At 35.0% G+C, this 26,844-nt stretch overlaps 1 protein-coding gene across 3 annotated transcripts in view; it reads right to left on the minus strand.

The window, feature by feature from the left end:
* GABRG2 (gamma-aminobutyric acid type A receptor subunit gamma2) overlaps positions 1-26,844 on the minus strand; it is a 108,322-nt gene that overhangs the window by 44,120 nt on the left and 37,358 nt on the right. For all 3 annotated transcript variants that reach the window (XM_038534837.1, XM_038534836.1, XM_038534835.1), the window contains exon 6: positions 24,080-24,217. In XM_038534837.1, the coding sequence (XP_038390765.1) occupies positions 24,080-24,217 (138 nt within the window). The remainder of the gene's footprint in view (positions 1-24,079; positions 24,218-26,844) is intronic.

Genomic DNA, 26,844 nt, shown 5'->3' on the forward strand with positions numbered 1-26,844 from the left:
TTATTCATCTTTAGCCCACATTCATATCCACTTCACATTTCATGTTGTCACTGACACCCACAGAGGCTACTCATAAATTGTTCAACAGTTTCATTTTCTCATTGTAGTAACTTCCCCTTGAGCTGTGTATGACAATGCTCACAAGTATATCCTGATTTCCTATCTGCAGATATTTTCCTAAGAAAACAATTCAATTCTAGAATGGGTTGAAGAAAGTTTTCTGTTAAGTAAAATACAAAGTGCCAAACACTGTTATTTTACCTTCTATACTATTCAGTTAGTCCAACTAAACTTTTTAAATATTATTTTTTTCCCATCTTATAGATGGAAGAAATGGTCATTTTAGACATCACAAGTGACTCACAATTGTGGGTTTGTGGTTTAAACCTCCATTTTTCCAACTTTGAACCCCTATTTTCCCCATGTTTGTCTGAAGAATGAAGACCAGTTTGAGATTATAATTCTCTGTTAGATTAGTGTCTGCCTAGATGTTGGCCTTTGAAATATTTGAAGCTTTATAGTATTATTTGACCATCGAGACTCCCACATCATCACATACCTCTTAAAAACTTTGGTCGGATGTTGTAGTAAGAAAGAAGCCATACCTTTTGTTACATTCCTGCCATTTCTAAAAAAAAGAATAAGAGTTTCCCCAGTACCCTTGCTTTGTTTGGATTAATTTTCTGAAGGTCAACGTCTCTTCTTTGCTAGGAGCTATTCCAAGATCTCTACTTAGAAAGCCCCTGTGGCAACCATAGGCAATACAAAAGGTACAGCTAAATATGACTAAGAAGCCTACCAAATATAATAGAAGGGACTTCAAATGACAGTAAATGGGGAGGGGGGTAGGAATACAGAATGCATTACACAATCAGTGTAATATGGGGGAAAATATGTTAGGGTTGGACTGAATCATTTATACAATAGGATATAAAGAAGCCAGCTTATCCTTAACATCTGAGGCAGCACTTCTCAAATTTTATTATGCCTAAGAATCACCTTGAGATCCTGTTTACAATGCTGAGTCTAAGGCCACACCTCTGGAGATTCTAATTCCACAGATATGGGGAGGGTGTCTGGAAGTTTGTATTTTGAATAAGTAGCAGGTATAGTGCTGGAGTACCTATAAAGTATTGTGGGAAAGCATCCTCTAAAAAAAATCAAAGGGGTGAAGGACAAATTAACAAGACGATTCTATTTTGTTTTATTTCCGATATTTTACATTTGCTGTAAAAGGGGAAAATAACTAGTTGTCTTTATATCTTATATATAATGAGTATAGGGGGAATCCTTGGGTGGCGCAACGGTTTGGCGCCTGCCTTTGGCCCAGGGCGCGATCCTGGAGACCCGGGATCGAATCCCACATCGGGCTCCCGGTGCATGGAGCCTGCTTCTCCCTCTGCCTGTGTCTCTGCCTCTCTCTCTCTCTCTCTCTGTGACTATCATAAATAAATAAAAATTAAAAAATATATATATATATAATGAGTATATCTTATATCTTAATGACTGACATGAGAAACACAATCATCTGGATCAACTGCAGAGATTTAAAATCCCTCACATTTCTTGGGGATAAATATGTTTCTGAAGCCATTTTCTGAAAAGACTTTACAAAATGAACATTATGCATATGACGTGAATTCTGGAGCAATTCAGAAAGGTCCTGAGCTGTAGCCAGGATCAAAGGTGCTTATGTTTCTGCAGAAAAATGTATGAATATTCATACTAAATGGGACATGGTCTATACCAAGGTCCATGTCTTTTCAGGTTGGTTCTTTCAACCAAACAAGTTGAATCAAATTGTATTACTTTTATGATATTGAAATAAAAACTTCAATGGTAAAATAAATACTGTAACTTGCAGGACGCCTGAGTGGCTCAGTGGTTGAGCATCTGCCTTTGGCTCAGGGCATGATCCTGGAGTCCTGGGATCGAGTCCCATATCCGGCTTCCTGCACAGGGCCTGCTTCTCCCTCTGCCTATGTCTCGGTCTCTGTCTCTCTCTCTTTCATGAATGTATAAATAAAATCTTAAAAAAAATACTGTAACTTGCCATCAAATACAGGGAATAAGACACTGTGAACTCTAAAAGCTATACTTCATTGAATACTTAATATTTGCCTTCCAGGGCAGCCTGGGTGGCTCAGGGGGTTTAGCTCCGCCTTCAGCCCAGAGCGTGATCCCGGAGACCCAGGATCAAGTCCCACATCGGGCTCCCGGTGCATGGAACCTGCTTCTCCCTCTGCCTATGTCTCTGCCTCTCTCTCTCTGTTTCCCATGAATAAATAAATAAAATCTTAGAAAAAAAATATTTGCCTGCCATTGTATCTAGTGTATTTCATATGATTTTCTTGTTCTCACTATTTTTCTATGAAAAATATCTTAGTGCTCTTATTGTAAAAGTGAGGAAACTGAGGCCCAGAGGGTTAAAGCAATCGGTTCAAAGACAGGTTAGTGAGCGGCAGCAGAGCCAGGAGAAGAACATGGCTGACACTCTAATGATAATATTCTTTATACCATGCTATGTTGCTTTTCTCAAAAATTATCTTGTTCACCACTAAATTAAAAAAAATGTGCTTCAGAGGCCTATAAATACAACTTTGAAATCCTTTTTCATTAATTCCTAGAATGATTTACTAAGTGTCTTTTATCTGTCTGCGTAGTTTTTATGCAGTTTATAAATATTCCCATTTTTCTTTCTTTCTGGATGAGGTAGAAAACCACTCATTTACCCCCCTTTGCATTTAGACATGGCCATGTGATTACTCCCGCAATATAATCTAACCTCTCTGGATTGATACAGCACTCATAATCTCCCCTTACCCCTCTTTAGTATTTTGTATCTATATTATTATCTTCAGTTTTTATTCCTAGTTTAGACAATGACAAAAGTAAACATTAATAATGTGTAATAATTTTGCTACTAACAATACCACTCTTTCCTACCTTGGACCATTTCACCAACAATGAATTTTTGAAGAAATACAAGAAAATACATTCTGTTTAAGGTGTGATACCAAAGATTGGTCTTAACTTCCAGGTTTAACATTAAATGAGAAGTAGTAAATTTGATGTTAACGTTTTTAAACTGATTTTTCTTATCATCTATTTATTTTTCTTATTACTGGGATTTTATTCTAATATTCTCTATGTTTAAGAAAAAGAACATCATTAGAATCAATGTTTACTGGTCTTTTACTCATTATCTCCTCCCTCCTTTCTTCTTTGACCAAAGTACCTAACTTTCCCTTTGGGAATTTACTCTTCTTTCTCAGCCTCTGAACTTCGATGGTACTCATCACATTCCAGATCCTAAGGTGGGAATTAATGTGACAATCTTATCCTTATGGCAAGAGCAATCGGTTCAGGGATGTGAACCTGACAAAATTTAAAGTTAATAGAGGAGATACATACCAAGAATTCTAAGGAGAGATTCTGTCTCTGGTAGGAAAAGAGGAAGCCTGGTCTCACTGCAGCCATTTACTATTACTACAAAGTGAGAAGTCAGATCTCTGTGGTGGCACTACTTTAAGTCTCAGGATGAAGCCAAGGCCATGGATAGAAGATGGAAGACATGAAAGTAATGCAGATCTTTGGCAAACATTTTTTGAGTTATTGTATTTGATACTCCTGATTTAAGAAATCCTGTACAACATATATTTTGATTATAAAAGTAATTTTTAGACTACACTGAGACAAAGGAGTCATATCATTACATTACTTGGAAATATGGATTGTTCTTTCTTGAGGAGAACCAGTGTCTGACTAGGCTTTAGACATTCCACAAATGTCCACTCAGAATTATGCCACAAGGGGAGGTCATTTAATACATCTATGTTTCTGATAGATTTACAGTCCTTTTGGAGAGGCAGGAATTATACACAAAGTGCTTAGCTGCATGGTGGTGAATTATACGTACAATAAAATTATTGAAGATAGTAGTAATATGTGTAGCAATAATCAGGGAAAACATCATGCACAGTGTCACTACATCTTGGGTTTGAAGGTTGTGTTTGTATGGCCATAGAGAAAGAGGCTCAGTATTTCAAAGAGGGGAGTAGAATTGTCATGGGAAGGAGAATGGAAAACTAGATACCTCCCCATCATTCACTCTGTCACCTATGGGACAAGGCCCATTTCCAATAGTGTAGCCTTTTGTGTCTTATAATAATCTTGTGTTGTAAATAATAGTAATTCCATTTTTTTTTTCAAAATTTTATTTATTTATTCATGAGACACAGAGAGAGAGAGGCAGAGACACAGGCAGAGGGAGAAGGAGACTCCACACAGGGAGCCCGATCCTGGGTCCCCAGCATCACATGCCTTGGACTGAAGGCTGCGCTAAACCACTGAGCCACCCAGGCTGCCCAGTAATTACATTTTATAGAAAAGTTGTCCAGTTAGTTTAGTTTGGGTTTGGTTTGAATTGAAGCCTTCTTAGACGCATGACATTACAGCAGAGGTCTAACTCATAGTTAATTAGGATATAGGGTCTGTGAATTATACTTAAATATTCAACTTTCCCCTTGATTTCAACTAACACAACTTTCCTTTAACTCTAAATAATTCAGAATATGTAAGAACATATTTTATCAGATTTTTAAAGAAGCATCAGTGTGATTGTGTCTGTATGTTCCCTATAAAGTCAGCAAAATATTTCAACCTCTAATCTAGTGGAATAAGGAAAGATGTATATTAAACTCAATCATTCAGTTCCACACATTCTATTGTGCTTCTTTTAAAACTTTTTAAAATCTGACTTGTGCCTTTAGTAACACTAAGACATTGCAAAGTTAGTGAGAACATTAATTTATCCATGCAAGCATGCATGATTCTACATGACCCTTTGATTTCTAGCTCTTCCACATTTTACAAGCAAAGACATTCAAAGGCCAAACTAAGATCTTTCAGCAAAAATAGGAATTAATTTTCTTGATTCATACTCTCCGTCTCTGTTGAAGACCAATAATTGTGAGTACAAGCCCAGAATTCTGAATTATTTTCTGAAATGAGCCTACAAATCTTAAATTACATTAAGCCACAATTCTCTGTTCTCAAAAAGATACATTCATATTCTTTCTGTTCTGTCCACATCTTTGTCAAACCTAATTTCTCCCTGTTTTCAAGATTCGGTTCAAATATTCTGTCTCCATGATTCTTTCTGCTGTCTTCCTTCAATTGTACAACAGACATTTATAGAGTATCTACTCCATGTCAGGTCCTGTGCTAGTTGTTAAGGAGACGACAATGAAGTTGGACTTTCATGACATTTTGTCTGTATAAACTCTTAAAAGGAAAAGCCCTCTCATAAAATATAAAAAGCTTATGGTAGGCTGTCTTAAAAGGCATTTTAACCTAAAAGGCTACAAAAAGTACACTTTATCTACAACTTAAAAAAGAAATAGACCCAAGGCTCTTTTTCTTTGAATGAGATTCTGCCAATTGTTTATCAATGTGTCACCATTCACACATAAACAAACCCTAAATTTATAGACTATAAATCTAAATTCATCACTTTAAAAATTTAAAGTATAAAATTTGTTTTAACATCTGTTATTTTTATAATCAGTCACAATTAGCCCACACCTAAATATAGGACTTCATGTAATGTCTACTATATCATTAAAATAGTAGTTTGACATTTATAAACGTATTTGGACAGAAACACAATTCTGGGTAACTATTAAATTCAGCAGAATTATATGGACATATAGAGCAACCCATGGCCCTCAAGTTTTCAAATTACCAGGGACAACAGAGGGAATGGAAAAGGTAGCTATGCAGACTAGTTTGAAAGAATTTAAACAAGGAGAGTAAAGAGTTCTACAGTTTTATAATTATTAGAATAAGTAAAATAACTAGATTTTAACCTTCTTGACAGTGAGATCAATGCCTCACATAATTTTGAACCTTATATCCTTCAGTAAAATGTTTTGTTTACCATATGTGCTCAGGAAATACCAAATGAATAATGGACAAATGAACTTGTATAGTACTGTACAAATGATCCTGTACGGGCACTTGGGTGGCTCAGTTGATTGTCTGTTTTCGACTCAGGTCATGATCCTGGGGTCCTGGGATTTAAACCTTATTCTGGGCTCCCTGCTCAGTGGAGAGTCTTCTTCTCCAACCCTCCCTCTGCCCCTCTTCCCACCCATGCACATGCACAGGTGCTCTCTCTCAAAATAAATAAATAAATAAATAAATAAATATATATATATATATATATATATATATATATATATATATATATCCCTGCCAGTAAGGAAACCAAAGCATAAAAAAAAAGATTCATTGATCTAAGCTCCAGATGGAGCAAGTCTTTAAAAAAGAAACCCACAAATGATTCATTAGAAGTGTATAGTGCTTTGAGCTCTAAAGCCATTTTTATATACATCAATCTCATTTAATTATTATAGAGATTCTGTATGGTTGACTAAATAGAATATTTTAATCCTTATTTATAGGTATGGAAACTGTGGATCAGATAGGCTAGACACTTGCAGTTTGCAGAGATGGGCCAAATCTCAGGTTAACTGACTCCTCTTCCAGAATTCACCCAAGAGACTAGAAAGATGCATTATTCAAGTGAAAGCTACAGTCTGGAGTGCTGATGGCAACTTCCTAATATCTATCTCCGCTGTACAGAGAATTCTAGTAGAAAAGCTGCCATGTTTAGACATGAAATTGCAATGCTAGAGCTATGGGTCTCAAAGACAGCTTGATATTCTTCTTGTTACAATCTATTATATTCTCCTAGGCCACAAAAAGGATTCCTGAGGGACTGAGTGTGGACTGAAAGGTTGGATGCAACACCAAATGACTATTGTATGTGGAGCTACAGACAGATCCGATTTTTCTGGATGCAAAGTTCATGACTGGTATTTACATGGGCCAAAAATCTAATGTAAAAGACAGGGGAAGGCAAATAGAAACCATGCAGCATTTAACTCAGCATTAAGCCAGCATAGCTATAGAAATACCATTCTGGCTGATGTGTTAGCAAAGGCTTCCCAAGAAAACTCCAGTTTTCAGAGGGGTAGGCTGGCAGCCTCTGCTGACACTTCTATCCCACCAGGATCTGTCTGGGAGGCACTGAGCATTGTAGGCATGGGGGCAAGCATCCCAGCCACCAGAAGGACGGATGGGTAGAGATAGGCAACTTGCTAAATTAAGCCCCTAGAGCAACCATAGTTAAGAACTACAATAGCTGGGACACCTGAGTGGCTCAGGGGTTGAGCGTCTACCTTTGGCCCAGGGCATGATCCTGGAGACCCAGGATCAGGTCCCACATCGGGCTCCCTGCATGGAGCCTGCTTCTCCCTCTGCCTACGTCTCTGCCTCTCTCTCTCTGTGTGTCTCTCATGAGTAAATAAATAAAATCTAAAAAAAAAAAAAAAAAAAAAAGAACTACAGTAGATCTTAAAGAAGATAATGACTCTACTGGTACTTTCAAATCATATTCCAAACATATCCTATAAATATCTCAAATTCTTAAAAGACCTTAGTATAATGGTTTCTTCATTCAGGAAAAAAAAAAAAAACTAAGGATGACATGTTATCGAAGCATGTAGGCATTAATATGCTCTGATGTAGTAAAAAGTACGGATTGTTGTATGTGATGTTTCATTGGTCTTATCACATAGAGGTTCACGTAAAAATTACTTAAAATTCAGTTAGATCCAGCTCATTGTCCATCCATTGGACTGTGGGCTGCTCAAGGGCAAGGACCATGTCTAATTTATTGTCTTGAACTCTATTAATGGTGCTTGGAACGTAGGAGGTCCTGAATAAATAACCAATAAACAGAATTTAGCTGACCTCAAAGAAAGGAACTAACCAGAGTTGAAAAGGAGTTACATCTTAGTAGAGGTTAGCAGCATTGCACAGATGTTCACAGGCAGGCTGTGTGGTCTCAAGTGAGTCTGAAGCCCAGCTCTTCCAATCACTTGGGTGTGTGTGACCTTGGGTAAGTTATTTATCCTTTCTGAGCCTCAATCTTTCCATTTGCTAAATGGCTGTAATAATATACACACTGCATGGAGGCATTGAGAGAGTTAAATAACATTTGTTCTAGGAATCAATTATTTCAATAGAAAAAAAGTCTTTTTAGATTTCTTAAATTTTTCCCAAAAAATGAGGCACAGTTTCTATGAAAGATTGAACATCCTGGGCCAGTTTAAAACAAAACAGTAAAGCAACCATCTTTCTAAGCAATATGTTTTGAGTGGGTTTACCCACTAATTTGCATGAGTCCCTCATCTACATTGAGTTTCTGATTATTCCTAGTGTTGGTGAAAGTAAAGAGACTTTAAGAAAAAGGAAATTGACACATTCAGGGGCCTCGCAGGTGACCTTTAACATTTTTTTTCTTTTCATCAGTTAAGGGGAAAGCTACTGAGAAACTAAAGCAGCATTGTTAAACCTGCCTTTGGCAAAACCTACTAGCATTTTTTGGCAAGTGCCCCTGAGGCCTCCTGTTCTCAATTCACACTGATTTCTAAAGTAAAATTTAACTACAGAATTAGTTTCCTTTTCCTCTTTATCCCCTATCCCTCCCTAAAAGTATCCTCCTAAGGAATTCTACAGAGTAGAATGTTTAAAAATCTGGGATATGTGGCCTATTCAATCTGATTTCAAATTCCCTATTTTTCTTACTGGGTTAGGGCTTGGACTAGTTACTTAATTTCCCTGAGTTACAGTTTTCTTATCTCTAAAAGCAGGGTAGTAATCATACCTACTTAGAGGTTTTTACAGAGATTAAAAAAGAAATTTCATAGCAATTGCCAGGGGCAGTTTGTTGTACATAGTATGTTTTCAATAAATAGATCATCTTATTAATTTATCACACTGGATAACTGTGATGTCTTAAACAGCAATTATCCCAAGAGAAATATTCAGTGAGAATACTAGTTTTTAAGAAGAAATAAGCATCTGTTTTTCTTAATCCCAAACAGAATAGAGACTAGCACTAATGCTTACTTTTGTCATTTTTCTTGCATTCACACTTAGAGTCAAGAGACTGCACTAAATGTTTTGAAGGGAAAAGATAATTTTCTTAAAATATGTTTCTAAATTACTACGTGAACCTTAATTTTAAAATGTTTCCCACCCTACATTCCTCATCTAAAAGTTTAACTTTTTATCCCTAGAAAAGTGAAAGCATGGAATTTAGCCCACTCAGCAATCTCACAAACCCCCAGCAACTCCAAGATTGTCAATCGCTGCAGGTCTCTTACTGACTTTAGGTGGAAATACATTAATCATAGAGAACATCCAAACTCCATTTTCCTGTGTCTTTACTGAGTGAGTATAACTTTCATTACCCTTTCATTTCTACATTTAGCCTTAATCTTTTAATAGCAGTTTCCCCTCAAGAGTACAAAAAAAAAATCAGAATTTCATCTTTTGTGTTGCTTTAATAATACCCTTAATTTTGATCAGCTTGTCATCCTCATTAAATCCTGATGACAAAATGTGATCACGGGGACCCAAGAGTGAGAGGCAGGAACTTGAGTCACACTCCCAGACTTGCTCCATCTGGAGCTTAGATCAATGATTCTTTTTTTTTTCTTTTTTTTAAATGTTTTGGTTTCCTTACTGGCAGGGAGATATATATACTTTTAAGCCTTACCTTCAAGGCATAACTTTGGAATTTCAGATCTAGAGGGAGCCTTAGCCGTAATTGTTAAATAATGGCAATAATGCTTTGAATATGGGCTGTACTCCCAACATGTTATAAAGCATTTCCACATCCTTTATCTCATTTGATTCTCCCCACACCAATCTGAGAAAGGACTCCTGATAATGCTACGCACATCTTACTGTCAGAAACTGAAGCACAAAAGGATAAAAGGATTTGATCACAGTAATGCAGCAAGTTAGAAGCAGGCCTGAGAGTGGAACCTGGGTTTTCAGATTCTTATTCTAATTTTTCTGTCACCACTCCATGATATTCCAACTAATAATGTATAGTTACAGCCACTATTAGCAATGCTAAGCCACACGTGACTTATTCCTTAGCACTGAATGCAACATCTTCTAGCCAACCTAAAAGTAGAAATAGCTCATCAGGTTAACTCAGGCATTCTTTCCCTCTTCATTTTCATTTTTTCTTCATTTTATTTTACCTCAATATCTGATGTAAGGGAATGGACCTGTGTGTAAACTCTTGACTTACAGAACTTAAGAGAGGCTTGAGAGAGGTCTGTTGTAATGAAATCTGGAAATCAATTTTTAAAATGCTTCATTTACTGTGAAACTAGTTAGAAGAGCTAACACTAGCCATTTCACTTCCCTGGGCTTTTTTTTTTTTTTTTTTTTTTTTAATCTGGAAAATAAGGGCCCTTGACTAGGTAAGTCTATGATCTCTTTGACTTGCATGTTTTTGTCTTTGTTACATAACTGCAGCATTGAATATTGTTAGTAGTGTGGAATGGAAAATAATGAATTCCTCTGACACATCTAGCAAGCATGTGTGTGTGTGTGTGTGTGTGTGTGTGTGTGTGTATGAGACCCCAAGCTGGTCATGGTCAATCAACAAGTCAATTTAATATCTCTTTCCCAAATCCTTCCAAAGTCACTTTATAGGACAGCTATTAAAAGAGTACTCCCACACACACATCTGCCCTTTTTGGACAAATTTCAGCTTTCTTCTCCTTTTTTAGTCTAAATGTAAGGTTACAAAACAAGCAGAAATGAATCACTGCATCAATCACTATCTTTTATGAACTTTCAATCAATTATAAGTCATTTTTCTTTTCTCAGAGTCATTAAATATGCCTGAAATCTTCATGTATATGTATACATTATGTAAATATATATACATCATGTGTATGTGCGTGTGTGTGTGTGTGTATTAATTTCAAGGGTTAAGGAAAAGGAATGAGAAAGAAGGGAAAACACAATTACATTATGATCACATTGTCATCTATGTCCAAAGCTATTCACAATTTCCTAAGCATTTTCAGATACTCATAGCAACTCTGGTAGGGCAATTGCAATTCTTCCATTTTACAGATAAAGTGAGTTCCAAGAGATTAAATGACTTTCCCAGATGTATACACTTATTAATAAGGTCAGCTAGGGCTTAAGGCCAGCTCATCTCACCCCTGGCCAAGTATTCTTTCCTTTCAAATTTTACTATAGGTCATGTCTTACTAATATAGTACACATGTAATGTTATCCAGAGTTTTTAGTGATAGATAATACTTCCAGTGATAGAAAGCATTTTAACTAGCCTTGTTCAAGATGCTTCTGTTACTTCCTCATTCTTATCTTTGTAAAAGAAAACTGACTCTAACATACCTGTCCAGTTATCAACACTGTAAATTGTAGCATTTACTTAAACAGCACAACATATTACATTGTGCAGTATGCCAGTGGCATGAAGTACCTTGAACACATTTGTGTTCTTTGTAGTGAACACACTTAAACACATACACACACACACAAATTACACACACTTAAACACATACACACACACACAAATATGTTCATGTGGACAGCCTTTTTCCTTAATGAAAAGGAAATCACTATTTCATACAAATAATACCCAACAAAAATATTATCGTCCAGTCTCAGAGCACAGGTTTGAATCCTGGCTCTGCTTCTTACCAGCTATATGATCATGAAAATAAAAATATACCTTCTAAGATGTTGCAGGTTTATATAAATAAACCTTGTAAAATACTTGGCACTCTTGCTGGCATATGTAAAATGTCCAAGAAAAGCTGACTTTAACATTCTCATCATCATTTTCATCATCATCAATTATCATCATCATTATCAACACTACTTATCTGTGTATAGATTAATAGTAGTGGATCTTTAGGACCAAAATATCTCCTACTACTCACTAATTCAGCATCAGCCTATGAAATGAAAATTGCTTTTTATATTTGCATAGTCTTAGGTAAGTGGCCAGGAGGGAACAGTAGATTGGGGACACAGATGCTTGTTGATTAATTCTAATTCTACTAATAACTAGCCATGCAAAAATGCTTTAATTATTGGTACCACCATACTTCATAAATTTCACCTATAAAACAGAGGGACAGAATTTTAAGATTGTTTCATAGAGAAAAGGGTTAAAATGATAGCTTATTGTTATGATTAAATAAAAGAAAGGATTTAAATCTTACTTGAAACTATTTATACTCTTTTCTTATACGACACTATTAAGGACTTTCTTTTCCTCATGAAAAAGTAACGGCAATCAAGACAGCCTGACCTTTTCATTATTTTGTGGCCGTTCTTTATTAAATCATGTTCAATTACTTCCTCCTAGTGACAAGAGGATGATCCTGGTTTATTGTTTCTTAGAAGTTACATTACCTAATATCTGTAAAATTTAATTTAGTACGGGACCAATATTTACAGATTTGTTTTTCAATGTAATTAATAAAGCTGTCCCAGAAGTATATCAGGGCAAATCTTGCCCATGTTTATAAAATGTGACAGTTCCTATCACCCTACAATCATTTTCATGTTAATATTGTATCTTTTCATCTTCTTCTGAAGCCAATTTTACATAAATGGAAAATCATGGCTATAGGTCATTGACAGAGACAGCAAGCTTGACCCAAAACAGTCTCTTTTAAAGATAATTCTCAGAGTCAGAGATATTTTAATGACTGGTTTCTGTTTTCTGTGAGAATAAATCATTCCTTTCCCTTGTGATTGTGGTGATTGTTCCTGACAAGTCACCTCAAGCTACATATACTTACATGGTCAGGTAGATGAGCCATGTATAGCATAAAGGATTCTACTAATGGTAAATTTTGGTTATAATTTTTGCATTCCAATGATTTGTATCTCTTTCTACCAAGCCCGTCCCTACAAAGGCCTTTCCCAGAGGTCCTTTGTGTAACAGAAGCATGAATCCCAACCCATGGGCAACAGACTTCCTTTGACAAATGGAATGTGAACCAAATGACATACCTGTCAAAGCAGAAACTTTAAAAATTATTTTATTCTTCTACTATTTCTCCCTCAGCCATGAGAATAGCATGCCATAGAATGCAATATTTTTTTTTTTTTTGAGTTTTAAGTCACTGATATCTAAGGGCTCTTTGCTACCATAGCATAGTCTAGTTTAAACTGACCAATGCAGTCTGATTCTGCTATAATAGTATGCAACTAGCCCTAGATAGACAGATGATAGCTAGATAGATAGCTAGACAGATGTCATCTCAATAAAGAGAAAACAAATCACACACTAGATAAAGAAATATGGACAGGAGCAAGTCTTTCTGCAAACACAAATTCAGAACCTGGTATTTGAGTCACCACTGCATTAGAAAATGGGCCTGTCAGGAAACATGAGTATCTGTTTAGTGACTTGTTCCATGATCATGGACAAGACCTTTACCCTCTCTGAATACTTTTCTATAAGACTTGTTGTACATGACCATCTTACCTGGAAAATGAGCATCATATAGAAACACTGTGAAAAGTAAATGGATGATTCATATATAAAGAACTTACAAATGCTAGTACATCATATTATTATTGTAAAGGTGGTATATCAGTACTGTTTTAATCGAGTGCCAATTCTCAGTACTATCTAGCAGCCAAATTTATATAATTAAGCTATTAATAAAATAATAAATTGAGGTTATACTATGCATTCTTGATTGCAAGTGTTCTTTCAGTTCAAGGATACCAAGTGCCTGCTTTTTTCTTGTTTCTGAACGTCATGTCAAAGACACTGTCCTATCTTTGCCCTTTCCTAATTTCTCATTCAGAATAAATGCAGTTAACATCCACCTTCACTCCTCACACCCACCACGGGCCTATTTTTCCCATGCCAAATTCATTTTTTCAGACCTTAACTAACTCACCAACCATCTCTATGGCAACACTGAGCCTCTTGCCCCCACAATTACCACCAAAGTTCTCTATACATGAGAGATAAAACGGATTTGTTAATTTGTAGATTTTTTAGAATAAGAAAATATGAGGAAGCTTCTGTTTGGAATTTGTGGGGACATAGAAAACCTAAATGCCCACCATAAGTTTGCTTTATAACAAAACTGCCAAATATCAGGAAATATACCACAGCATTTTAGAGGTGAAAGGAGCTTCAAATTCAGTCTTGTCTGATTTTTTTTTTTTTTTGAGACAAAGAAATCAGAAGTCAAAACGAAAATATGACTTGCTCAAGGTCATTCTACTATATAGTAGCACAACCACAAAGGCAACTCTTAAATAGGAATCAATTTTTGCTCTATATTCAGCAGTCTCATTTCATCAAAGAAAATAAAGAGCAGAGCTTTATTGCAGGACAATGATTGTATCGGTCTTCAGAAAAGTACAACAGGAAAAAGTGTCAATTGGCTAAGCAAGAGTGCTAATCAGTAATGTGCAGAAAGTTGCAACCAAGCTTTTGCCTGCTTAGATGTGAGCTGAAAAAGACAAATGCAGACAAGACTAGATGCACAGATGTTCATATATATAACTTCATAATTTTATGTTTATTGAAAATCCATCTTCCATGAAAGTGGATCATGGAGATAAACTGAATAAACTTAAAATTGATTGGCCCTGCATATGCTACATATTTATGACAAATAAACCCAAATTGTAGAATGTAAAAAAGCAAATTAAATATAGGTTGGCCAGGTTCTGGCACTTCTCTGCAACTCTCTATTTTCAAGCAAAACTTGGTGAGTAATAATTTTCACATTCCTTTTTTTTTTTTCTATTTAAAAGTAAAACAACAACAACAACAACAAAAAAGTATTCATTTCCATGCATACTATGTGCTCTCATTTGGGAGTTATCTTTCATTTCCCCTAATTTTCCATAAAGATATAGATGTGTAGTTTTTCAAAATAAGGAAACCGTAATTACAAAGAAAGACATAGAGCCCCCAAAATATAATAGGAAGTGGTAGAGACTTTGGTAAACTGGAGATTATGGGCCTCACCTCTTCAGAAATGTCATAATTCAGCTATACCCAATCATTTTCAATTTTTTAAAATTTTTATTCATTTATGATAGTCACACAGCGAGAGAGAGAGGCAGAGACACAGGCAGAGGGAGAAACAGGCTCCATGCACCTGGAGCCCAACGTGGGATTCGATCCCGGGTCTCCAGGATGGAGCCCTGGGCCAAAGGCAGGCGCTAAACCGCTGCGCCACCCAGGGATCCCTATACCCAATCATTTTCAAATGTGAATGAAAACCCATATGTTTAAGATGTAAAGATCTCTAATAAGATTTTCATGTGGAAATTTTTAATTGTTCAATATTGACTAAAATAAAATTGAACTCATCCATGTCTAATGACCCATGTTCTATGCTAGAGTTGGACAAGTGCCTACCTAGTTACAAACATTGACTTTACCTCTTTGGAGTAATTTCTCTATAAGTACAATTGGGGTTGATTTTCAAGATTTAGCCCTAAAATTTTATTTTATTTATTTACTTCTTTTAGCCCTAAAATTTTATTTTTCTATCAATCTATTTTCACTCTCAGTCATTGATACTGATAACAAGAAATCACAGCTAAGAAAGTGTAATCATTAGGTGGTTATAATTTATAACCATGATTGAATTGTCTCTTCAACAAGGAGCTATTACACAGCTCATAAATTACCCACTGTCTTTTATGTTACATAGCTCTTCACCACTTAGCAATTAAAATCAAGGTTCATGGCGCTGTAAGTCATGTGAGCATAAGCATACCAGAAATCATGTTTGGAAACTATCCCAGTAAACTCAGTTGCCTAAACTGAAGATTTCATCTTCTTGGAAATGTCACTTAATTATTGTACTTCAGTGTTTATATACAGCTGACAGAGAAGCATTTATGGGCAAAACAATTAAGTTTGTGATGGTGTTGGGAGAACAACTGTAATGATATTTTTTAGTGTTTCCTTTTTGCCATTATTCTGAGAGATGATGCATAGCATGGACAAGTTAATTCAGGGATAGATAAATTGGTAGATGAATATGAAAAACTAACATTTATGATAAGACTGATATTTAATGGGAAGCAGTCAATTTCTTAAATAGCAGAGATATCCATATATAAAAATAAAAAAATAATTAAGTGTTTAACATATTTGTCAGTTCTCTTTTCCTTGGGCTTTTCTGACCTATTTCTGCCCTTCAAGAATGGATTGGTAACACTAGTTGTTCTTGCCTTTTATTTATTTATTTGAAAGAAAGAGAGCATGAGCAGGGGGACAGGCAGAGAGAGAAGCAGGGAGCCTAATGTGGGGCTCAAGCCCAGGACCCCTGGGATCAGGGCCTGAGCTGAAGGCAGATGCTTAACCAACTGATCCACCCAGGTACACCTGTTCTTGATTTTCTAAATGAGTTATATTACATGAGACACAGGTAAGAATGGTTAAGAAATTCTAGTCAGCCCCAGCTAGTATACCCAGAAAGAACAAACTCTTTTCTGGGCTGATATGCACTGCAATGTGCTATGACCTTCCTAATAACTTCCTTTTGGGGGAAAAAAAAGTTAAAGAATAAAATAATAATAATAATAATAATAATAATAATAATTTTCCTCATTGCTGTTTGCTTCCCTTTTCAGTCTTTTTGACAAGCTTAAATTTACATATCTGCCACGCTGAAGAGCATTATTTTCTGAAAATGCAAAAATAAGATGAAGAAATTATTCAATTGCATCAAACAGAGTGAAAGGAACCCTCAATGAGTTTATGTGTAGAGCATGATGTCTGTCAACTTAGTCTCTATTATCTCACATTTTCATATTTAAAAATTATTTAGTGTTTTACATTTATTTGGGGCAGCAGCTCAACAGGAAGGCTCAATTAGTCATATCAGTCATGCGGATGAATGTGTCTTTTAAATATTGCAAAATAGGATTTTCAATTGAATTAGGAAACACCAAAGACTTGGATAAAAATTAATGTCTTGACCTGGTTGGCTGTGATCGACTGTCAAAACAAGGTATTAATCTCCAAAATTACTGTAAATAGTCATGAAAACCTTTTATTATGTTTTCTTTCTGATGAGAGTTTTGTGTGAGGAATAAATTTATACAAATGCACCAGATATGACAGTTTCTTAATGAGATGGTGGCCAATAGGTCCACTTAGCTAGTGAATAGTATTATCTCACAGGCAATAAATATGTTTTCAAAAAAAATGAAATGATATCATTGCTAAATTGTTTCTCACTTGTTGTTATTACTATACATAAATATAATTGCTATTCCTACAGGTTAACATTTTGTTGATGCATGTATGGGGTGATGCATGTATTAAGTGATTTTACTTCATTGTGTTGTATAATATTACCTGTTTTATCAAGCTTAAGAATCAACGTTTTCCTTTAACTAATTCATTTCTTTACCTATTACGTTTATTAAAGGCAATGGAGTAAAAATTTAGTATCTAGCTAAATATCTCTATTTTACTGACTATCCTTGAACAAATTACTTAGCCCCTCTAAACTTTAGTTGCTTCATCTATCAAATAGCAAAAGAATGTATTTCTCAAAGGCTTGTTGTGAGAAATAAAATGAGATCATGCATGTTGCACAGATGCTAGAAAGCCATAAAACCCACTGTCCCTTCTGAGCACACAACTGAGCTACATTTCCCAGCCTCATTTTAGCTCCATGGGAACATACATTTTTGTCAATGGAATAAAGCAGAAACAAAGTGTGTCACCTTGAAGCCAAACAACTTTCCTTAGATTACATATGACTTCTGTATGGAAACTTTCTCTCAAGCCCTATATCCCACATGAGGTAATGTCAGAACAACCTTGGAATTTAAAATTCTGCCATGGGATTTTTAAAGGTTATATATATATATGGTAATATATATATTGTGAATATATATAAGGCTATATATATGTGTTCATATATATATTGAATATATATGAATATATATAATGAATATATATATAGTGACTATATATATATAATGAATATATATATATATATATTCTTTCCAGTATTACAATTGAAAGAAAGTAACACATAAAATTTTGGATTAACATTATATATAACATCATATATCACTAAAAATAAATACATGAGTGGGATTAAAAATCTAAAGGAGTTTGTTTTTGCATTTGACTTGCTTTGAAAACATCAAAAATTTGATGAAAGAAAACATTAATTTATAAACAAAGTCGCTCCTACATTAGGACATCCACAGTGTAACTGTGGTTACATCAGAGGTTCTGGATAGGTCTCAGAACAAGGACTTCAAAGATGCATCTAGACAAATGCATTCATTTTATAAACAAGGGACTTTCATCCCAGAGAAGACAAATGACTTCCCCATGGCTACTCCTGGCTCAGCTCTCTCTATTCATACATTTTTCTATCTTGAAACCAAACTTAGTTTTTTTTTTTTTTTTTTTTTTAAACTTAGTTTTTTTTTAATTTGAGCTTAAAAATAAAATAAAAATAAATTATTGTGAATTTTTCAACATTGATTTATTTTAAGACATGGCATTGCTTCAGGTATTTTGAAAGTTTATTATTGACTAAGCTCACAACATACTGACTCCAAAGTCACGGGAGGACTGTGGGATGAATGGGCAATTGTTTATTTCTCTCCTAACACCTACATTTCTTAAATTTTTTGTTTCAACCTCTTTGGTTAAAAAAAAAAAATACTGTTAACTTGTATCTATTTTTTCATTTTCCCTTTTCTTTTTCCTAAAATAGCTGACTTCCATGAGGAGTAAAGTTTTAAAATGTCTGATTTGCCAAAAACATCTAAATTAAAACACAGTCTGGAAGGTGGGAGCTATTTTTTCTATTTGGAGAGTTATTTGACCAGTACATATACACTGATATATGTACAGAAGGTTGGAGTTGAGTTTGATATCAAAGAAGGAATATAGGATACAAAGATAGGAAGTAGGAAACCTATCCAGAGGTTAAGGGTGTGGTGGCAGAACCATGGGCAAGATTTAAAGCTAGAGGGTAAATTATAAGTATATCAGAAATCAAGCAATGAACATGGACTTTATCCAGAGAGCTGTGGATATTTCTAATACTGCAGTCTTCCTGGTACTGTCAGAAAGTAAAGTAAATTTGTGGTATGTGGATTCTTTATTTTAATATTTATGTATTTCTTATGATAGAAATTGGGGAAATATAACTGGCACATGGAATCCTAGCCAAAAAAGTTGAGTTAATGACAAAGTAAAGCAAATAATATTTAATGTTCATGGGCCTACCAAAAACATAGGAGGCTATTTCATGAAATACTGATATTTGCACTCCTAAAGGAAATATGGAAGCTTAATGGTATTCTAACAAAGGAAGAATATGATATTTTTTTTTGTTTCAGGATTATGGCATTTGGATCATAGGTACCCCTATAAAACTTATTCACCCACTTTTCTTGCCCACAATTCAGTATGAGAACATGAAGGAACAAAATTCTGCTTGATACTAAAATTGTGTAGATAGTCTGGTGACCTGGCAATGGCAATGTGATTGAAAGAACAGTCTTCTACTTGAGAGTAAATAATGAGTAACGGGAATAAACATAATAAAATTCTACATTGCTTATTAAATTGAGAGAAATTTTACAGTTTTGTAAATAAATTGCCACAAGCAATCTACAATTGCTACTAATCAACAACTCTAAGCAACCCACCATCCTAATATCATGGATACAAATAGGATTAAAACAAGGCTTTTGTTGTGAAATTTGTGATTTATTGGAATGAGGAGGAATAAAAGGGTAAATAAAAAAATGCCTAAGCAACATGAGGCAGGAACTATATTTTTGTAAGGTGAGTGAAAATGCTGTGAGGGAGAATTAATGAAATAAGGATGATAATAATTACTAATAATAATTCCTTCTAACTACAGAGTCCTTTCTATATGCCAGACAAAATTTTAATCATTTTGAATGGAATATCTTACTTAATCCTCGGAGGAACTCTGTAATACTGGTGATATTGAGCTTAGATATATTAAGTAATTTATAGAAGCCAATATTCAAACTTGAGCTGCCTGACTCCAAGAGTACATATAATTTAAAAATTGCTCCAAATTGTCTTGGTGGTAAGCTAAGTAAAGGCCTCATTGAAGAGGTGCTGTGCTTTTAAGCCTTAAAGTTATAAAGAAGGTAGGGATGAATCGAGAAGCCATTTAGAAGAGAAAGACTAAGATTCAGTTTGTGTGTTGGATTGGCTCATTATATTCAGGAAAACAGATGGATTAGTTCTGTCACAAGGTGGGAAATTATAGAAAACAAAACTGGAAAGTTCCTGAGATCAGATGCTTGCATATTAGGAACAATAGCTCATGTTTAATTGACCTAAATTCTCGAGACATGGTGAAAGCTGTGTTTCTAGAAGACCTACTGGGCCACAGTGGGAATAAAACAGTGTAATAATTAAGAGCACTAGTCTAGGAGCAAGCCATGTGAACTTACAGCTCAACTTTTGTAACTCATCCCCTCAGTAAATGAGCTTCTAGAAGTCCATTTCCTTATCCGCAGTGATACCTTGGGTATGGATGTGTAGTAAGTAGCACCACGGTTATAAGAACTCAAGTAGGTTATTTAGATAAAAGGTTTGCTACAGTGTGTGTAGTTAGTGCTCAGTAAGTGCTAGCCTTTATGATTAATGTGTAAAAAGCAGACTGTGGAAGAGAGAGAGAGAGAGAATGACAACAGGGACATAATCTTAACAGGCTACCAACACAGTCCAGATGAGAACAGATAAAATCCTGAATTAGGACAGTGGTGATGGCAAGTGAAAAGAGGACAGTTACACAAGACGCTTCAGAGGCATAAGTGCCTTTGTGATTCATTAGAGGTGGGAGGTAGAGGCATGACTCTGAGTGTTCATGACTGGCTCACTGGGACAATGATGGTGCTATTCCCAGATGTAGAGCAACTATAAAACCATGATGGCTTGACAGAGAAATCATGGATCCAGAATCTGTTTTGATATATTGATGATGAATGTTCTTCAAGTCTTATCATCAATCTACCACCAATGCAATGTTTTTTCCTCAAATAGGATATGGATATGACTGGTGAAAAGCAAGATGGTTCAGGTAGTGGATGCAAAGATTGTCAAATAGCATTGAATTACATGGTGAGAAGATTCTTTTCTGTGAAATGATCCTTCTACTCTACTGTTTACATCAATGAAATGTTTTCTTTTGGTGCCAGCTGCACCAAAAGAATACCTAATACCTTTTTTTCTCTCTTTTTCAGTATACTCAACATGCAGAACACAAGTATATGCACTTTAAATTCAAGAACATTTGTTTGCTTTTCATTATATATATTTTTAAAGATTTTTATTTATTTATTCATGAGAGAGAGAGAGACAGGCAGAGGGAGAAGCAGGCTCCGTGCGGGGAGCCCGACATGGGACTCAATCCTGGATCTCCAGGATCAGGCCCTGGACTAAAGGCGGCGCTAAACCGCTGAGCCACTAAGGCTGCCCCAGCTTTTCATTATATTTTTGTATCAACTTTTATTGTGTCAGATGCTTCTGCTTTTCCAATTATGGTCTAATATAAGGAACCAATGGTACAGTTACCACTTGGATACAACAAAAACATGAGAGTTGGACTTAAATGAATGAAGCTTGGAAATCCCTGCAGTAAGTGAGGTCAGATTTTTGGCAATATCCTCACTCAGTTTTGATGAAGGCTTTTTAAAAGGATATACATTTACTGTAAGTCTAGGAGAAAATCACACTGTACTAATGGCTAAGATTTAAAAGGAGTATGAATTTGATCTTTTGATCATTTCCCAAGAAAGTTGTTTTTATAACTTCCTAATAGGTATTAACCATTTATAGAGTTCTGCTTTGAAGGTAAGAATGGCATTAGAAATCAAACAAAAGGTCATAAAATCAACTCACAAGAATCAAATTGCCTCTCAGCACTGGTGTTAAGTTTCCATTCAGTCCTTTCTCTTCACAATTAAAATGGACTGCACACAAAACACAAGCCATCAAGAGCAGGGAGTAGATAAGAAGACCAATAGGGAGGCTAACCACCACATTAAAATTCACAAAGGGTTGATACAATCAGTTAAATGATGCCATTCAGTATCAGATCTGATATCAATGTAGTTTTGCTTTGATTTCCATAGGAAGAATAATAGCTTTGTGACACCTTGGTAATTTTTCTTGCCATGCTTTAAGTTAGATCATTTTCTTCAGGAAATATCACTATTTTAATAGACAGTAAATACTCTAGATAATTCTCAGGATGAATTATTAGGGAGGGAATGATGTTAGGCCCTGTGATATACAGCCAACCCTTCCTTCACTACCATTTGGTTTTATTGCCCCTTTGAGCTCAAATGACTAAAAATACCTGCTAGTCATCAATTTTTGGGTTCTGTTTTTAGGGTGCTGGAATAATTACAGAAATATGAATATACAACACAATTTAATGCCCAATTTCTCATTCTGGAAGCATGCAAACTTAGAGATTATTTTTACACATGTTCTTCCTTTCACAGATGGAAAACCAGTTCTAAGGCAATCCTGAATCTTTTTTGGGGACCAAATAAAAGACTGTTCTAGTACTTGATGTTCAGGATTTGCAGTGAATAAGGGAACAGAAGGCCACTTTTCAAAAATATACTCAAGCATTTCTTTGACCTTCTTTCATATTCTTTTTGCAAATTAAGAGAGTTGGAGAAATCTTCAAATACTGTCGATACCAGTGTTAAAAACAGATAGCTCTTTAATTTCAAGGATGATGGTTATGAAGGTATAATCTTGATTTCTATTTTTGTGTAGATCCTTAATTTGCTTTTCTATGTACAGTAGACCAAGGCCTTATTCTAAATTAGTCAACACAAAAATATGTCCTATGAATTTCGAGGAAAAAAAATCAGGTATGCTCAAATAAATCAACAGAAAACAGTTCAACTCACAGAAATACATTATCAAAATACATGTCTTGATAGTAAGCTGAGAACACAATGTTTATATTTGAAACTAGGACATAATTAAACTCACATAATTTTAAAGGAGTAGCTGGAATAATCTGTATGGAGAGTTTTATAGAGGGTTTATACTGGCCACCCATGAGACAGATCAAGTCTGGAAATATGTTGACATTATACCACATGGGTTTTTAGATTTTTTTTTTAATTTATTCAGAGAGACAGAGAGAGAGAGAGAGAGGCAGAGACACAGGCAGAGGGAGAAGCAGGCATCATATAGGACTCGATCCAGGGTCTCCAGGATCACACCCTGGGCTGCAGGCGGCTGCGCCACCGGGGCTGCCCCTACATGGGTTTTTAAACCAATTTAATTAATACCATTAAAAATCATGATATTTGATACAAAAATAAAAACTTTTAGCTTCTCTTTAAAAATCTGAAGTCATGAGCACATTAGGTCCCATGTGCATCTGAGAATAACATTAGTAAAAACTATTTATTGAATGCCTACTAAGTGCCAGGTATCAATCTAAGCATTTTCCTTTTTTTTTTCCCCCTCATACACATAGTATGATAGATATGGGTTTTTTGTCCACATTAGACATCTGGGAGAATTAATTCCTGAGAAATTCAATAATTTTCTCAATATCTATAGTTGATAACTGATAGAGTTGGGATTTGAAACCAGGCCTGTCCCATAAACATGATATAGCCAGTTCAAAATATTAAATTACTGAATGGACCATCAATCCATATCCATTATGATCACATTTCTGCATTTGTAGAAAGTTAATTTTCCCTGTGTGATTGCTTAAATGCCATTTCAATATACAATGAAACCTATTTCCTAAAAGAAACATTACACCTACACCTAATAAATATTTTCTGCTCTTAAAATAATGGCTACTCATTTTTGCTTAAAGAAATTACACAAATAATTAGCTAAGTCCATTTTTATCAATTTTGCTTCAAATTGATAGAATCCATTTATATATATCTATTATGCTAGAATATCAATTATAATTTTCCCTGGTAAATTAAAGCATTTCATTTAATTTTAATTTTCTGCATATCATTTGTAGGCAGGTACTGAAAAGCCTTCTGAATTTTATATATATAATATATATATTATATATATACCAGAATTTTAACTCTGGAAAGGGTCATTTAAAATTCAAGTGCATCTTACCAGAAGTTGTCTTCACTACTTCAGTAGTATTTCTCAGTCCAACAAATGAAAATTGATAAAGCCTCCAAGATCTTGTGTCACCCACTTCCACAGAACTACGCTTCCATTGGTAGACAATTTCTTCACGTGGATAGCCATCTGCCATGAGATGGGAAAGGACACATTTAAAATTATTTATAAATGAACATATGTAACAACCACCTTCCATGAACAAGACCTAAGGTAGGTGTGAGAGAGATGGAGTGATAAACTAAAAGATCCTGAACTAAAGGAACATCACAATAGAGGAAATAAACGCAATGACATCTTATCCTACCATTGTTTAAAAACTATGAGGTCATGATTACCCTTGAAAGTCATTTAATTCACATAAAAGGTATACTATACATGGTTTCATGTATACTATATGCATACTTTACATTGTCTAGGGTAAGATATAAAAAGTAGCCTGTATATAATAGTACATATGCAAGCTATTGTTTCATGATGAAGGGTAGTCAACAGGGCAAAGTGTTGAGAGTCATGCAGAAGCAGAAAATAGAAGAGCAGACTCAAGTGCCTCTCCAGGGCATGACCTTGGAGTGGAAGATGACTGAGAAAAATAACCTCAACTGTTTACCTTATTCTCTCTCTCTCTCAATTTTTTGGGACTTCATTTTAATATACATAGAAATTCTACTTACTACAATTAAAAGTAGTAAGTAGAAATGCCAAGGGAAAGATACCAATGAACACTATGTAGATTCTGAAGAAGTCAATCATGTTCAGACAAAAGAACAGAAACCCTTTGTGAAAGAGATATTGTACTGATGATGTAGTGATTATCAGTAACATTTACTAGCCATAATACCCTAGACAGGTTTCTTCATTTTATCCCCTAAACTATTTGTTTCTTTATGGGGATGATGGTAGTACTTATTTCATGAAACTGATGGTCAATGCATATTTGTTGAATGGGTAAACATTAATGAGTTAATTGTAGAATAAACTCAAGTATGGGTGTTTGGCTGGCTCAATCAGTAAAGCATGCAACTCTTGATCTTTCAGTTTTAAGTTCAAGCCCCACGTTGGGGAGATTGCTGAAAATAAAATCTTAAAAAAATAAAATAAACTCAGGTAAAAATAGATGATAGCTAGCTAGCTAGATAGATAGACAGACAAAACTAGACATCATTTAAACTATATACTAATAATGCTATATAAACCTAAATCTTAATTATAGAGACTGATTGACCACTTGGAATAAAATCCCTACGTGTGTTCCTTTTCTTTCTGTTTGGTCCAAGTAGTTGTGTTTTATGTGTTTATTAATTAAGATGAAAGAGAAGAGAATGCATGATCCCCATATTGGCATGGAGCAGGAGTAGGGAGGCAGGATGTGCTGAAAATTGAGAAAAAGAATGATGTTAGGGAACTTCCCGAAGAACGTTTGTGATTTCACTTTTTTGATAGCTGTAAGTATCATTAAGTTATGTTTGGGTTCAGAAGACAGTTGTCCATCAGTGACCTAAAGACACAGAAATCACCAGTTCTTAAATTTTAGCTGACTCAGAAGAGGAACAGTTCCAATTGGAAATTAATAGAAGTCTCAAATCCTAAAGGTTGGGGAAGATTTTATTTAAAATATTCCATTCTTGAAAAAAAAAATTCCATTCTTGGATAAAGTAAAACATGATATACAGTGATATTTTTCCTCTAGTTCATTCTGGAATTTATATAATGATGAACAGATGACTCCTTCTCTCGTCATTGATTTTTTTTTTTTTTTTGAAAGTATAGTTATCATGATTTACTTGGCTCTTATGAGTCTCTGTCACTTCCTGCTGGGGAAATTCTATTTATAGAAATATAAACTTAAAATGCATAATTAGTTTTTCATTCTGCCTAGTATGCATAGTTGGCAGACCACAAATAAGGAGAAATGAGCAACCTAACATGGATGTTAAACAAATAGTGAAGCAAATATCTAGGGGAAACTGAAGGTTGGTTTTGGTTCAGGCAGGAAATATCTATGGTTACTAAAGCTTAATTTGCATGTCAGTTATCATGGATCATCTTGCTATATAGGCTATTATCTGATAATAATAATAACAATACTAATAATAATAATAACTAATAAAAATAATAGAGCTTTTTACTGAATCTTATCATATGTGAGGTAGCATACCAAGCATTTTACAAATATTACAACAAAACAATATTGTGGTAAGCCAGGTCTCATAATCTCTACCGGGTACCTGAGAATGTGGACTCACTGCAAGATTTAGTAATTTGTTCAAGTTTATTTGATGGAGTTGAGATTTGAACTAGACCCATAAGACACCAAATATTAGTCTTTTACTCACCAGTAAATAACTAGATATTGCTTGACCTCCAGATGAAGAAGGTAATTTTCAATTTTGCTATTTTTAACAGAGTACTGAAATTGAAACTAATACTGAAATTTAAACAAGCAAATGATACTGTTGAATCTATGTACTTCCTGATGTGTAAGGAAGAAAATAAGTAGCAAATATTTTGCTACTCTCTTCTGCACCAACAGAGGCTGGGGGTGGGGTGGGGGTGGGATGGGGGCAGAGAATAAGGATATAAAATCTACCATTATACCTTTCCATTGTGGCTAGGCCTGGCTTTGCAATCCTCCTTGAAAAATGCCTCCAGACAACCACTACGAATTTATTAAAAGTTTATACACCAGTGCAACCTACTTGTAATTTCTGATAAAATAGATTCTTTTTTTGCAGGAATCACTCTAATAGGGATAA

The sequence above is a fragment of the Canis lupus genome, chromosome 4 (assembly GCF_011100685.1).
Source record: "Canis lupus familiaris isolate Mischka breed German Shepherd chromosome 4, alternate assembly UU_Cfam_GSD_1.0, whole genome shotgun sequence".
Taxonomy (NCBI): Eukaryota; Metazoa; Chordata; class Mammalia; order Carnivora; family Canidae; genus Canis; species Canis lupus.